This window comes from Balaenoptera acutorostrata, chromosome 1 (genome assembly GCF_949987535.1).
Source record: "Balaenoptera acutorostrata chromosome 1, mBalAcu1.1, whole genome shotgun sequence".
NCBI classification, from domain to species: Eukaryota; Metazoa; Chordata; class Mammalia; order Artiodactyla; family Balaenopteridae; genus Balaenoptera; species Balaenoptera acutorostrata.
In genome coordinates this window covers 9,169,430-9,184,664 of record NC_080064.1, presented here as the reverse complement: position 1 = coordinate 9,184,664, position 15,235 = coordinate 9,169,430, and the positions used below count along the sequence as shown (strand labels likewise).

Sequence of the window (15,235 nt, the reverse complement as noted above, 5' to 3'; positions counted from 1 at the left end):
ATTGTCAGTAAAGCTCTGGGCAGTGAAAAAAACAACAGTAAGTAGTGCCTGGGATGGCAAGAGTTGCCCAAGATATCTGCACACTCCACCCCCAGCCTGCGGCCAGGCCTCCAGAGGAAGCTGGCAGTTCTGGAGGGCTGCTGGGTGCGAGATGTCTGCAGCTTGTCCAGGGGTCTGTCCCAGGACCCTCATTCTTCGAAGTCTGGCTCCTGAAATGTTAACCCCTCTCTGTACCTTGGACAGAGCCATATAAGTTGCAGCTTCTACAGGCAAGGGGCAAGACCTCCCATGAAGTTTGCCTTTTCCCCCAGAAAGCACAGGGCACACGTTGGGCTGGGAACACCTTTTATTTGGCCACATGCAGCAGGGGTAGGAGAACTGCTCTCTTTCCAGCAGGAAGCAGAGGCAGGAATGTGGTCCGACAGGGTGGGGAGGTCCTGGGAATGGCAGTTTCAAGGGTAGGGTGGGCGCTTGGAATGCTCTCCAAGCCACAGAGTGCCTGGCCTAGGCATGGAGGTGGACAGGTGGTCCTTGAAACCCCCCCCATCCCACTCATCCAGGGCTCACACATTCCAGCTCTCAGGGCCCAGTCCTGCCCCCCACCTGCCCTGGGTTGCCGTGTGCAGGATTCCAGGGGCGTCTTTTGGAGAGCCCTGCCCTCACTTAATACACGTGTAGCTTCTGGGGCTTCACTGACAAGTGAACAGAGTCCAGACTTGGCCGGGACCCCACGCCACCCTGGGCCTGCCTATCTCAGACCAGGCCTGAGCCTCTGGACCAAAGCCACCTCGCTAAGCAGGCGGACAGAGTGAGAGAGCCTGGGAGTGGCAGAGAATGGGGCAGAGGATGGGCCGGCAGAGCCGTCCTTCCACTCCCACACCTGTCTGAGCTACATCATCGCCCAGCATCTGTATTATGCAGAGCAGCCACAGGCTTGCCAGATGTCCTGACTGTCCCAGGTCTGAGGGCCCTCAAAGAAGACAGTGAGAAATGACCCAGCAAGGGAAGGTAGACACATAGATCTAGGTTACCAGCAGAGCTTGGAGACCCTCCCTCAGAGGCATCTGGGGGAGGAGCCTGGGGGAACACCATGCACCCCCCCAACCTCAGGGGCCCCATCATTCAGGTTGAGACCCCCGGGCGGAGAGCTAGCTACCCATAACATATGAAGTCTCCATGAAGAGGCAACTCGGGGGGGGCAAGGATGAACTAGGAAGTCTGGGAGAGCCTGGCCTCTACCTCCCCTTCCCAAGCCCAGCCCACCTCTGCCAGCAGGTTATCAGTTGGGATTAGGTGGCTGGGGGCTCGGGGGCGTCATGGCAGTGGGGGCCCGATGGTGATGCTGCTGTTGGTGACCCTCGGGCCGTACCAGCCGGCCCAGTAGTGAGTGTCCACGCCGCCGTGCTGAAACCAGATGTAGCGGACGCCGGGTGGATAGTTGGAGAACGTGTGGGAGACCTGGGGGGCAGGGGCAGGTGGAGGGAAGGAGAGCGGTCAGGGGAGTTGACCCTGAGGGGGGTACTGCCTGAGGGGGTGAGGGGGCCAGGATGGGCTGAGGTCTCAGTGCTCGACCCAGAGTCAGCAGAACGGAATTCTAGTCCTCACTCTGATGTGGGGCAGACCACCTCCCCTGTCTATGCCTCCTCAGTTTCCTCATCTGTAAAATGGAGCAAAATCCTGCTGGATCCACTCCATGGGATTATCTAAGTGCAGCTCAAATGAACTGAAGGAAATTTTGCAAACTGCCAAAGGATGTCCAATACTGTGATCACTGAGCACGTGTGGCTATTTAAGTTAAAATTAATTAAAGTTGAATAAAATTAAAAATTCAGTTCCTAGTCGTACTATGAACTGGCTCTTAAGTTTTCAATTGTCACATGTGGCTCTTGGCTACCAAACCGGACAGGGCAGACAGACCATTTCTTTCTTTCTCTCTCTCTCTCTTGCTCTTTTTTTTGGCTGTGCTACACCGCTTGCGGGATTTTAGTTCTCTGACCAGGGACTGAACCTGGGGCCATGGCAGTGAAAGCGCCGAGTCCAGACCAGGGAAGTCCTAGACAGACCATTTCTATCACTGCAGAAAGTTCTACTGGAGAGCACTGGTCTAGATCAGGAGTTGGCAAACTATGGTCTAGGGGCCCACTGCCAGTTTTTGTAAATAAAGTTTTATTGGAACACAGTCATGCCCATTTGCTAAAGCTGCTTTCACAACACAATGGCAGAGTTGATGAGCTGAGTAGTTGTGATACAGTAAAACCTGCAAAGCTTAAGCTATTTGTATCTGGCCTTTTAAGAAAAAGTTCACTGAACCCTAACCTAGATAATAGTAATAACTGATATTAGTAATTAATAATAGTCAATCTTTTCGAACATGGCTTTACCAGCATCATCTCACTGATAATCTTTGAGAGCTCAGAGCAGCCAAAGCCCAGGTAAGAAGCAGCAGAACTGGGATCTCAACTTGGGCCTGTCTGACTGCAGTCTCAGCCTTGGACAATGTGCCCCCTGTCCCCTTCCCGGCTCACACACCTCCCTCCACTTGGCATCGCTCTTCTGCTGGATGGTTGCTGCGTCTGGCTGGAAGGTCCCCAGAGGTGCATGTGCTGACGACAGGAGCTGAACACACAGCTGGTACTTGGACCCGCAGTCTGGCCTGGCTGCGAACCTGCAGGCAGAGGAAGGGCCCATGAGGGCCTTGGAGATGGGGGGGCAGGGTGGGGGTGGGGCACCTGAGTGGCAGGGCCCCCCCCCAAACCCTTGCCCCAAGCACTCACCAGTCCTTCACCTCGATGTCTGGCCGTGTGGTGTCCATCAGCTCCTCCCAATACCCTTCAGCCTTGAGGTCCACCACCTGGGACTTGAGGCAGGTGCTGGGGGTGGGTGGAGGGGTGGGAGGGGCTGGGGCTCGCCACTAGGGCACTGGGGGGCTAGGACTGCCCCCTCCCAGAGCAGGAGAGACCCCAAGGTGCAGTGACTTGGGCTTCCCCCCACCCCGAGACCCCTTGGATCTTACTAATAAGAAGTCACGAAGTATTTCTTGACCTGGTCATTGGGGAATTCCTTCCTCTGGTCTCCAGAGAGATCCTCCACCTTCCACTCATCACCTCCATTCACGTCCAGGCTCCAGAACTCAAACCCCTCTGGTGGGAAAGCAGAGTTCGTATCAAAGGGAAGCCCCTCAGTGGCCACCTCCCAAGTGCCCCTTGCTCCTGGCACCTCTCCCTGGATTTCAGCAGCTGCCCTCAAGCCCCGTGTTGGGGAACCCTGCACATCAACAGCGCCTGCCTTGTATTAGGTGCTGCCTGTGTGCCAGGCACCATGGTAACTGATTTCTACTGGGAATCCTGATGATGGGAACAACCAGACTACTTCTGTGATGGAATGCTCCAGCGCTGGTCAGACAGATCTGGGTCTAGTCCCAGCTCTACCAATACTGGGCTCTGTGACCTTAGGCAAGCTGCTTTCTCTCTCTGAGGCTTGGTTTTGTCCTCTGTAAACTGGGGTCAAGAACAGGGGCTAGCAAACTTTTTCCGTAAAGAGTCAGAATACTTTAGGTTTTGTGGGCTACATACTGACTCTATCACATAGTGTCTTTTTTGTTTGTTTGTTTGTTTTAAAGTATCCGCAACATTTTTTTTAAGTACATATTTTTTTTAAATTAATTAATTAATTTATTTATTTTTGGCTGTGTTGGGTCTTCGCTTCTGTGTGAGGGCTTTCTCTAGTTGTGGCAAGTGGGGGCCACTCTTCATCGCGGTGCGTGGGCCTCTCACTATCGTGGCCTCTCTTGTTGCGGAGCACAGGCTCCAGACGCGCAGGCTCAGTAGTTGTGGCTCACGGGCCCAGTTGCTCTGCGGCATGTGGGAATCTTCCCAGACCAGGGCTCGAACCCGTGTCCCCTGCATTGCCAGGCGGATTCTCAACCACTGCGCCACCAGGGAAGCCCCTTTTGTTTGTTTTTTAAGTAACCCTTTAAAACCATAAAAACTATTCTTAGCTCCTAGGCCAGATTTGGCTTATGGACCATAGTTTGTCAACATGCTAGTCAAGAACATGGCCGTTGGGGAGTCAAGTGAGGCAGGCATCTGAAAGCTCTGGACAGCTTGGGGTTGTTTTACTATCATTTTGCTCCAGAATTTGGCCACATAATGGAGATTGAGGTTCTCAACCCATCAAAGTGTCTACTTAATCATTTACAACACAGCAAGGGAAAAGAGGGGGCTCTGGAAGACCGCAGAAGTCTTGTTTTACCTTTTGTTGGAATGCGCTGGGAAGAAGACTGGATCTCTCATTCTCTCATAAGCAAAGCCCCCTTTGTCTTCTGGGCAGTCCTAGTAGGCCTAGTCCTGGAGTCTGGGAGCCAGGCCAAGCAAATATGGCTCTGACTTCCTGGTCTTGTGTCTTGGGCACAATTCATTCCAACTGGCCAACATTCCCTCTCCTAGGAAAGGTCACTGGGGAAATAACCTTCAGAGTGGAATAATGCCACTCTTGGCCTCAGTTTGCCCATCTGAAAAATGGGTGCCTAACAGTACCTATCTCTTAGGATTATTGTGAGAAAGGAATTAAACCCCCCAAAGTGCCTGGCTGGCTCATAGTAAGTGCCTAATGAATGTTAGCTGGTATCACGACAGTGTGTGTGTTTGGGGGCACGTCATACCCAGTCTGCACCCCACCTTCGGCGCACGGGTTATGCAGGAGGTTCTTGTGGAGGCTGCGGAGGAAGTAGAAGACCTTCCAGTCGGCCACGGGCTGGTCCCAGTCTTCGGTAATGAAGCCCTCACGCAGGCATTTGCGCTTCCAGAGGGTCACGAGGTCGATGAGGTCTCGCCAGAGGCTGCAGACCAGGCGGCAACGCAGCAGCAGCTGGCGGGCGGGCACGTGCGTGAACAACTCCAGCAGGATGTTCTCGGGCAGCTCGTTGATGTTCCCCACCGCCATGGCTCTCCTGTCGTTGTTGAAAAGCTACACTACAGACCTGATCCTCTCCCCAGGACCCAATATTCGCAGCACCCCCTGGTGGTGGAGGTTCCCTCCCAGCACTGCCATTGACTATCTCGGGAAAGTCACTGGGCCTCTCTGAGCCTCAGTTTCCTCCTCTGTAAAATGGGGCCAGGAACAGTACTTACCTCCTAGAGGGGGTACAAGGAGCTTGGGACACAGCAGAAGCTCAGTAAAAGGTGAGCTCTGATTTTTTTACCGGCACCTCACAATAGCCTCTAAGGGAGGCTAAGGAGGCAGAAGAGGTAGCAGGATCTGCCCAAGGTCACACAGACAGGAGCAGCAGGGAAAGGAGCCTGAGCCTTCTCTGAATCTAGAGCCAGCTTTTTTCAATAGGCCGGACGGTCTTTAGCATGGAAATAACAATTCGCAGCCCCGCAGCCTGTCTGATACCTTCCGCATTCTCTCTCCCATCCTCAAAACGGAGGAGCGGAGATATGGGGGGGAGGGATAATTATCATTGTCTCCGACCGAGGTCCAAAGGGCTCTAGCCACTTTTTCGAGACCACGGAGGAAATGCTCTGGCTGGCTAGGACTGGAGAAGGGGTGGGCGATGGGGAGCGGGCTTTCCTATACCCCCACCCCCATCCCCGTGGCTGGGCTCCAGCCCCGGGTGTCCCCGCGCGCCTTCGACTTCCCATCCCTCCTCGTGGCTTTCAAATGTTTCCCAAAGTCTAGGCTTGGACCCCTGCGCATCGATGGCGACCCTAGCTCGGGTTCCGGCTCGCGCCGCCTCTCGAGGCCGCGCCGCGCAACCCCGCCGCCTGGGCCTTGTCTGCGCAGGGCCTCCCTCGGCGCACTGCTGCTGGGCCCGGAACCGCCGAGCCCGCCCGCCCGGCCCCCGCACCCCGCATCCCTGCCCCAGCGCTCCCCGCGCCCACTCCCGCCGGTCACCTGCCCTCTGCCACCGCTGTGCGATCCCGCTCCGTAGCAGGGGCTGAGCCAGCCTCTGCCTGCGGTCGCCTGTGGATGCGGCCCCGCCCCAGCCCGCCGAGCCCCGCCCCGGCCCCGCCTCCACGGCCCGCTCCGGTCCCCGGCCCGCGGGGAGCACCCGGCTTGGGGTGCGCCCCCCACGGATGTAGGAAAATTACCTGGGGCGGGGCGGTGTCGTGCCGGGAGGAGCCTCTGCCCACACCCTCCGCATGACCCAGACTCTCCCAGCCTCCTCGCCGCCTCCTCCCAGCAGCCACCCCAGGAGGGTGCTGGGAGACGCCCCGAATCGGACTCCCACCCGCCCCCATTAAAAAAAAAAAAAAAAAAGAAACGACTCCCGACCTTTCTTGGCCTCCTGGGTCCGCCAAGGAACCGGGAGCCTCAGGCCTCGGGCCGATCGCTCCGGACTGTGGGGCGTCCCGGCGCGGGGCCAAAGGCGGGGCGGGGGCGGAGGCGGGGGCCTTTAAGAGGCGCGGCCGGCCGGGACCCGACCCAGACGTGAGCAGCGCCTGGACTCGCCGCCGCCGCCGCCGCCGCCGCCGCCGCCGCCGCCGCCGCCGCCGCGGGACTCGGACAGCCCGCAGCGCTCCGGGTCCTCCTCCTCTCGCGACCGCGCTCTGCAGCGATGGACGGAGACGGTGACCCAGGTAGCCGCCGCCGCCGGATCCACTCGCTCAGCCCTGGAGGGGTGACCGGGGCAGGCGGGCGAGTGCTACGGAGAGGGGGCATCAGAGAGCGAGGGGGCCCCCGAGACGCAGAGCGACACACTTTCACCCAAGCAAAGCCCTTGAGACAGTCTCAAAGGAGCACAGTCCTGTGTCTGGTGTCTTGATCTGCCGGAGGCCTTGAGAGATGACAGGCAGAGAGGGAGGACTCCTGGGTCCCGCTTACCCGGGAAGTAGCGTATGAGTAATACCACGTTCCCGCCTCCTGAGGGTCTATTGGACCCGGGTCTGGGACCTATCAGGGATGGAAGAGGCCACAAGCCTTTTTATTCCATAAGCTTCTTCCATTTGCCAACTCTGGGCCGTGAGATGCCTGAATCCCCATGAATTTCTTGGGGTTACTGGCCTCTCCCCAGCCCATCCCAGCCTTCCTCCTGGGATCCCTTGTCTGGAGGAGCTGTCCTTCATTTGGGTGGCTGGATGCCCAGTGGGGACCAGGCTGGTGGTGAGGGAGAGTTGGGACATCAGCTCTAGCCAACGCTCAGGGCCCTTTGAGACTGCCCAGTCATCTTGTCTGGCACCAAAGATCCCCCCCTCCCCATCTCTAGAACTCCCCGCTGGGCCTGTAGGGGTTGCCTGCTGAGTCAGGGTGGGAACAAGACCTCCCCCCACCCCTTCCTCGCCAGGCCCATCTGAGAGTGGCCATTGCTTGGGGAGACAATGGGAAACAGATTGATGCTCACTCAGATAGCCAAGCTCCCCACCCCTCCCTCCAGCCCTGAAAATCCTAGCTGCTTCCGCTCTTGCTCCCAATGCATGGCCCCCTTGCCACACCCTGTATAGGGCCCCAGAATGGGTTCCTGCTTCTTCCCAGGGCCCAGCTATTCCCTGGACTCAGGGGCCCAATCCAGGTGAGTGAATAAGCCTCGGAGGCAGCTTCCAGGGGCCAGATAACTTTCCGAAGGCAACAATGTGGGGAGTTGTGTGTGCTCAAGAGGGGGTGGGGGGGCCTGTAATCAGATCTGGGGCCTTGAGTGCCAGGCCTGGGGCCAGGAGAGGGGACTGGGCGAGGTGCACCTTTCGGGGGAGCATCAGGTGTCCACCAGGGCCAGGACAGGGCAGGGCCGGGGGAGGGGTGGAGAGGTGAGGGCACTGGGCCCAGCTCCCCAGAGAGCTGTGGGCAGCAAGACGGGCAGGTGACATGGCTTCAGGGCAGGCATTTTCCTCTCCGCCATCCCACAGTTCCGCGGTGTGACTTGGGAGAAGTCAGTAAGCCTCTCTGGGCCTCAGTTTCCTCCTTGCCAAAAAGGAAGTGTGAAGCCCCACATCATAAAGATGTGGCAAAAAAGAAAGAAAAAAAAAAAGCTAACAATGAAGGGAACTGTGCTGAATAATAAGATTCACTAAATAAGATTTACTGAGGACTCACTGTGTGCTCTGGGCTCCGAAGACGTAAACCCTGATTCGGTTCTCAGGGGGCTAAGAGTGTGGGCGGTGGGGAAACGCTGCATATGAGGAGGTGAAGGGCTGGCCTCCCAGGTCCTGGCAACACCCAGCCTTGGGTCTAGGCCCTGCCCGTTCCTCCCCTGGTGCCTGGCCTCTTTCCACCACCACCTTGGCTTTCCAGGGCCCAGCACTTAGGACTCCCCTGCCCCCCCCTGTCCTAGGTCTGAGAGCAGTGGCCTCCCCCATCACCCAGAGTGGCTACGTCACCTCCCCACTGTCTCTCCCTCCTCCAGAGACACTGGGCACTCGGTATCCACTCATTCAAGGCTTCGACGGCCCAGCTGAGGCCAGCCAGGATCCAGGAGACAGGCCAGCCCACAGCTCCTGGTATCAGTCCCTCTCCTCAGAATTTGGAATGCCCTTGTCCCCTCCTCAGAAGAGCTGAACATCAGGACTGTCTGATTGGCCTGGGATTACCCCCATTTTATAGACGAGGAAGCTGAGGGCCAGGAATAGGAAAAGGAGTGAAGAAACCTTCCCTCCCAAGCACTTAACTACGTCTCCCTATTTGATACACATGTTCTCTTTTAACGAGCTTCCCTCCCCCATCCCCAAGCCCCTGTTCTCCCTTCCCTTCAGGCCTCAGATCCCCGTATCCCCTGCCTGAATACCAGCAGTGTGACCTTGGGCAGGTCACTCCCCATCTCTGAACCTGAGCATTTTCTTCTGTGAAATTAAAATCATAACCCTCAACTCAACGAATCATTTTCTCAAGGCTGTGGTGGTTGAAGGTGGCTCTGGAGCCAGACTGCCTGGGTTCAAATCCAGGCTCCAGCCACTCATTTGCTGCGTGATCCTGGGTGGTTTTACCTCTCTGTCCCTCAGTTACCTCATCAACGAAATAGGGATGGTAATAGGGACAACCTAGAAGAGATGCTGTGAGGGTTTAAAGAGTAAAAATTAAAATGCTCAGAATGGTGCCTAACACTTGCTAAGTGCCCAGTAAACATTAGCCGCTGCCAGGCAGCCAGGCAGGGCACCAGATGCCAGGCACGGGGGATGAAGCAGTGAGTTTCCCAGACCCGGTTCCTGCCCTCATTCCCTCAGTCTAGTCCCCAGGAAAGGTGTTTATAAACCATCAAACCCTTGGACGAAAGCTAGGAAGGACGGAACTCCCAGCGGTGAGGTGAGAGGATGCTGTAATAGGGGAAGTTGGGGAGTGCTCCCCTGAGGAGGTGACCGGAGCAGGGATCTTAGAGGGCCGTGGAGGGGGCTAAGGGGCTTCACTGTGTCAGGAATATCATCAGTTACTGCTGTCGGCTCAGGTATGGGGTTTACTGGCACTGCAGGGGAAACTGAGGCCTCTGAGGCCACTCTTCAGAGCTGATCTGTGGCCCCGGGCTCCTGGGCCATCTCCACAGGGTCCCAGGCTCTGGTCACGGAAACTCCGGCCCCCGCTGAGGACTGTCCGAGCGTGGGTGGGGGCGGATGCCGTTCACATCGCGGTCGTGGGGCGCGGCGGGGGGCAGTCTGGGGGGAGTCTCAGCCGCACCCCGCCCACCCGCAGAGAGCGTGGGCCAGCCGGAGGAGGCCAGCCCGGAGGACCAGCAGGAGGAGGCTGGCGCGGAGGAGGCGAGCTGCGGGGAGGAGCGGCCCGAGGACGAGGGGGAGGAGGAGGCAGCGTACCTGGATGAGCTGCCCGAGCCGCTGCTGCTTCGTGTGCTGGCCGAGCTGCCCGCCGCCCAGCTGGTGCAGGCCTGCCGCCTGGTGTGCCTGCGCTGGAAGGAGCTGGTCGACGGCTCTCCCCTGTGGCTGCTCAAGTGCCAGCAAGAGGGTCTGGTACCCGAGGGCGGCCCCGAGGATGAGCGCGACCACTGGCAGCAGTTCTACTTCCTGAGCAAGAGGCGGCGCAACCTGCTGCACAACCCGTGCGGGGAAGGTGAGGGGTCGCGCCCTGTCACCCCGGCCTGGGGAGCTCAGCTTCCCCTTCCGTACAATGGGCAGTAACAAGGCCAGCCTGCTTTGAGGGGTGGATGAGATAAGGCGCTTGGCGCAGCGCCCAGCACAGAGTAGCCCCAGTACAGACTGTAGTATTATCCTCCTGTCCTGCTCCGGGGCGGGGGAAGTCGGGGAGGCGGGCGGGAGTTGTCTCTCTCCCAGATCCTTCCACCCCCAGGGAGCTGGGGCAAGACAGGCCCCGCGGAGGACCCTCCTGCGAGGGAGAGAGAATCTGGGGACAAACAGGAAGTGCTCACCATTCACCCCCACCATCATCTGCCCACCGCGACACCATTCAAGGACCACGTTCATCCTCCCCCCACGATAGGGGCAAGAGCCAGCCCTGCCACACCCTCGCAGGGACTGGGTGACCAGCGTGGGGCTGTGCTGTTCCTACAGAGGACTTGGAGGGCTGGTGCGACGTGGAGCACGGTGGGGACGGCTGGAGGGTGGAGGAGCTGCCCGGAGACTGCGGGGTGGAATTCATCCACAATGAGAGTGTCAAGAAGTACTTCGCCTCCTCCTTCGAGTAAGGAGAAGGGGGATGGATGGGAAGGGGGAGAGGGGACCTCCCCTCAGTCCTAACCCCCAGTCTCCCAGGTGGTGTCGCAAAGCGCAGGTCATTGACCTGCAGGCTGAGGGCTACTGGGAGGAGCTGCTGGACACCACTCAGCCGGCCATCATGGTGAAGGACTGGTGAGCGGCCGTGGGGGAAGGGGAGCGGGGTTGAGGGGCGACCTGGAACCGACTACTCTGCTTCAGAGACCGCTGCCTCCCTACGCTAGAGGTTGCAGTCACGTGACCATGGGTTTTCAGGAGAAGGTGGAAATCCATCTCCCCTCCTGAGTTTTAAATGTTGGCAAGTTTTTTTGTTTTTGTTTTTGTTTTTTAATATCCATCTGCTGTCCCAACAAAAAGTGTCCCTGTGGGTTGGCGTTGGTCCCAACACTGGGTCTGGCCCACCAGGGGTTTTAGTCCTTGGGTTTGGGCAAGTCACTTGGGCAAGTCACTTTCTCTCTCCGGCCTCGGTTTCCTTATCTGTAAAATGGGAACATTGGTATTACCGGTCAGCAGGGTTAACTCCTGTAGAGGGTTGGGCCCAGAGTACCCGCTCAGCAGGGCTGAAGCCCTCCCGGGGCGCTCCCTCCCTCGGGGCAGGTACTCGGGCCGCAGAGACGCCGGCTGCCTGTACGAGCTCACGGTGAAGCTGCTGTCGGAGCACGAGGACGTGCTGGCCGAGTTCAACAGCGGGCAGGTGGCAGTGCCACAAGACAGCGACGACGGTGGCTGGATTGAGGTGAGCTTGGAGGCCCGGGGGCGGCGGGGCGGGGCCTGGGCGCGACGGGCGGGGCTCGTGAAAAACCCGCCCACGGCCCGTGTGGGCGGGGCAGGGCCGGACTGGCCGAGAGGCTTGGAGGAGGGACGCTGCGCTGAGAAATCCAGGGGGCTAGACGAGGGTCAGAGCGCCGGGGTGGGGTGGCTGGGGGAGGCCTCGGGGCTCCGAGCCTGACCCTCCCTCCCCCTTCCCCCTGACTCCCCACCCTCAGATCTCGCACACCTTCACCGACTATGGGCCGGGCGTCCGCTTCGTCCGCTTCGAGCACGGCGGACAGGACTGCGTCTACTGGAAGGGCTGGTTCGGGGCCCGGGTGACCAACAGCAGCGTGTGGGTGGAGCCCTGAGTGACCCATCCTCCAGCCTCCCCCGGCTGCCTTGGAGGGGCAGAGGCGCGGGGGTAGATAGGTCTTAGTCGGTAGCATCCTGACCTTCCGCACCTGGCACACTCCTCTCCCGTCCCATGCTCGAAGACCAGCCCCCTCAGAGGGAAAGATGGGTTTTGTTGGTATATATTTGCATCTAGAAAATAAGGTGGGTGAGGGCGTGGGCCTGCACGGGGCCCGCCGCCGAATCCCCTGCACCTAACACTGTACCTGCCGCGAAAATGGGCGCTCAGTAAATATTATTTGCCGGAGGAAGGAATGAATGAACACAGGGATGAATGAACTCCCCTCCCTTTGCTTAGTCTCTGTCTCTTGAGGGCCCCTGGCCCAGCCTGGAAAAATACTTGGTGGGGTTCCAGCTGCTCTGGTTTCCAGGGGCCCTTGGGCGGGTGCAGAGCCAGCCAGGCCTGGTCCCGCCAGACAAAGGCTGGGATTGTGAGGCCAGGGAACGGGGAGCTGGGCCTGGCGCCTGACTGACACCCAAGCTGCCCAGAAGCCAGAACCGGGTGTGTGTGTGGGGCCCCCCCCTCCTGGCCTCTCTTGATCCCTCTCCCCGTTGTTTTTTTTTTTTTTTTTCCTGAAGACAGGGTGGTGGGTGGTGGCAGCATCTCATCTAGGGTACCAGTTCTCCTGGGCCCAGGGATGGATGCCAGTGGCTTGAGGTGGGGGATGGGGGGGGTGACAGGCTGGGGGACACAGAAAGGATCAGCTTGGTGTCGCTCTTCAGTTCATGCCCACTTCATGCTGTCCTCCTTGGCTTGGTATTGGATCGGACAAGAGTCATTAGCATCTGGTCTCATTGGTCGTTTTCCAGGCCCTGCTCAGAGGCTGGCCCCTGGTACTGGTTTGAGGGGAGGGGTGGAGGGAAGGCTGTGGTGCCAGGCTCTGGACCAGGAACTCCCTTTCTGGCCTCCCCAGCAGCTCTCAAACCCAGCCCCCTCCCCAGGACTCTCAGCTGCTGGTCTTGGGGGTGGGTGAGGGTCTGAAACATATTCTCTCCTCTCCTAAAGGATGACCAATAAAATCTCCATGCCCCTCCAGCTTTCCTTTGATTCTAGCCCTGATACCACCTGCTGGTCAGGTGGGCTTGCAGAGTTTAAGCTGGAGCCTGCCTGCATTTGTTCATTGGTTCATTCATTCACTCATGATTCCTGAAGCCCCAACCAGGGGCCAGGCCCAGCACGGGGTCCTAAAGTTGCAGGGGTGAGTTAGACACTCCTTGTCCCAGGAAGAGTCACCAGCGTGGCCACATCGAGGATGGGGCATCCGGGGAAGGGATATATCCGGAGTCATGGCGGCCTCCAGTCTAATGGTGGAGGCAGAGTCCCTGACCCGGGAGCATCCGCGGTCAGACAAGGGAAGACAAATCCCGGAGAACTCCCAGTCCGGTGGGGGAGGCACAGCCCCTTGTGCCATGAGCACCTTTGGTCCTTTCTAGGGGTTTTCACAGTCCAGTGGGAGAAGCATCCTCCACACCCACCCGAGTTGCCAATCAGATAGGAGAAGTAATGCTTTGCCCTGGGAGCCCAGTTTGATGAGGAGCCATGAAGCAAGCGGGTCACCCCCATGAGCTCCCAGGTTTACGTAAAGGAGTAATAGGCAAAGCAATGTTTTAGGGTGAGGAGGGATTAGGCTGAGCATGTTGGGAAACAGATGGGGGTGAGTCAGGAGAGGACCAGAGCCCACGCTTGGGCTGAAGGAGGAGGCTGGATGGAGAGGTGCAGTGGATGTGAGAGGCCGGGAGTCTGGGTCCAGGTGTCCAAAGGACTGGATGTCAGGGCGGGAATATGGGGGGCATGAAAGGTGCTGTAGGTGGGGGGAGCTCTCCCCAGGAGGCATTCAGGAAAGAGGCCCATAAGGAGTCTGGGGCTCTGGGCTGGAGATAGAGGTGTTGCAGTGTCTGTGGCCGGCAGCCAAAGCCAAGGGCACTGGTGAGAGCTGGGAACAAGTGTGGAGTGAGTCACGAGAAGGCCCAGGGAAACCTCAGCTCCTGGGGCCACGATGGGGGAGACATAGCAGCCAGGGAGGTGGGGGTCAAGTGAATAGGAGGATGCAAGCCCAGCAAGGCCACCTCCAGCCAACTGCCTGCTCTCAGAGGAAAGAGCCAGAAGGCCAGAGGCCAGATTCTCTCCCGAGGGCATGGGGCCCACAGAGGAGACCTGAGGGGCTTGGATACTGGGGTGGTGCTGTCCGTCCCTGCGTGTCTGTCACCGGAGGGACAGCTGGATACACTGGTGGTGTTTAGCTTGGGAAGACGAGACAGCTTCTTGTGGGTCATCCGAAGGCTGACGTTGGGGGAAGGGGGGCCCGCAAGGCTCACTGTGCACCGGGTACGTCCTGTCACACCACCCCTGTAACCCAGTTGGATATAGGGAAGGGGGCAAGGGTATCGCTACCCCCTTCTACACATGAGGAGACTGAGGATGAGAGACTTTCCTGGCATGTGACACCCAGAGTAACTGGAGAAGCACAAGTTCTGATCCAGGTGCATCTGGCTCCAACGAGCATGCTCTGAACCCTTCAGTTTTACTGTCCCTACTCTAGAGGGCAGAGCCAGGCAGGCAGGGAAACTTGACAGTTATAGGAGGCAGCTATCAGCTTCCCTCGAGGAAAAACCAACACGCTGTCCAGCAGGGGGCGCCTCAGGGCCCTGAGGAGTGTGGGAGCCAGAGATGGCAGAGAGGTTGGCCACACGGCTCAAAGGCACCAGAAAGTGATTAAGGAGAGAGAGGCCTGCGTGGCCCCCAAGATCCTTTCTAATCAGCCGATGTTTTTGAGCACCTACTCTCTGCCAGGCAGGGATAAAACAGACGAGGCCTCTGTCCTCCTGGAATATACAGTCTAGATGGAGAAACATAAACACATGCAGTTAAATAAATAGGATAATTACCAACATGATATAGCACTTAATAGACATGCCTGGCACTACTCCAAGACCTTTGTATATATATTGATTCATCATGATAACCTTATGAAGTGGGAACCATTATTGTTTCCATTTTTACAGATGAGAGAACTGAAGCACAGAGAGATAAAGCAAGTTGTCTGAGCCCACACAGCTAGGTAGTGGTGGAACTGGAATTCTACCCAGCCACTTAGGCACTTGACCTCTATAGTACAGTAAACAAAGTAGAGAGTGAGGGTGGGAGTGCTACTTTGGTCAAGGGGATCAGGGAGGATCTCTCTGAGGACGTGACATTTGAATGATGATGAGAAACCAGATATCTGGCAGAAGAACACTGAAGGAACAGTAAGTGCAAAGGCCGTGAGGTGGGAATGAACTTACTTACGGATCAGAAAGGCAGCCAGCATGGCTGGAGCTCAGTGAGCAAGTGGGGAAGTGGCTTGACATGAGGTTGGAGGTGTAGGCAGGCAATCCTGAGAGTTTCCTGAGCACCAACTGTGTGCTCTGTCTCATAAGATATAAACACTACAAGAAGCAGATGCGATATCAGTGTCCTTTAAGGAAAA

General features: G+C 57.9%; 2 protein-coding genes across 5 annotated transcripts; one reads left to right on the top strand and one right to left on the bottom strand.

The window, feature by feature from the left end:
• Nucleotides 1-328: 328 nt before the first annotated feature.
• FBXO44 (F-box protein 44) lies at nt 329-6,360 on the bottom strand. Of its 4 annotated transcripts, none has more exons than XM_057534507.1 (6): nt 6,277-6,360; nt 4,677-4,948; nt 3,014-3,140; nt 2,775-2,870; nt 2,530-2,665; nt 329-1,458 (listed from the first exon to the last, which is right to left on the bottom strand). In XM_057534507.1, exons 2-6 carry the CDS (start codon nt 4,939-4,941, stop codon nt 1,315-1,317), a joined length of 768 nt encoding a protein of 255 aa, XP_057390490.1. In that variant the 5' UTR covers nt 4,942-4,948; nt 6,277-6,360; the 3' UTR covers nt 329-1,314. The 4 variants fall into 4 exon arrangements, with proteins under 4 accessions (XP_057390490.1, XP_057390472.1, XP_057390480.1 ...); XM_057534489.1 differs by lacking the exon at nt 6,277-6,360 and adding an exon at nt 6,093-6,164; XM_057534497.1 differs by lacking the exon at nt 6,277-6,360 and adding an exon at nt 5,896-5,988.
• A 101-nt stretch (nt 6,361-6,461) lies between these two features.
• Nucleotides 6,462-12,047, top strand: FBXO2 (F-box protein 2). Its single transcript, XM_007169988.2, has 6 exons — nt 6,462-6,581; nt 9,613-9,984; nt 10,443-10,572; nt 10,644-10,739; nt 11,202-11,340; nt 11,591-12,047. Exons 1-6 carry the CDS (start codon nt 6,560-6,562, stop codon nt 11,723-11,725), a joined length of 894 nt encoding a protein of 297 aa, XP_007170050.1. The 5' UTR covers nt 6,462-6,559; the 3' UTR covers nt 11,726-12,047.
• Nucleotides 12,048-15,235: the final 3,188 nt, after the last annotated feature.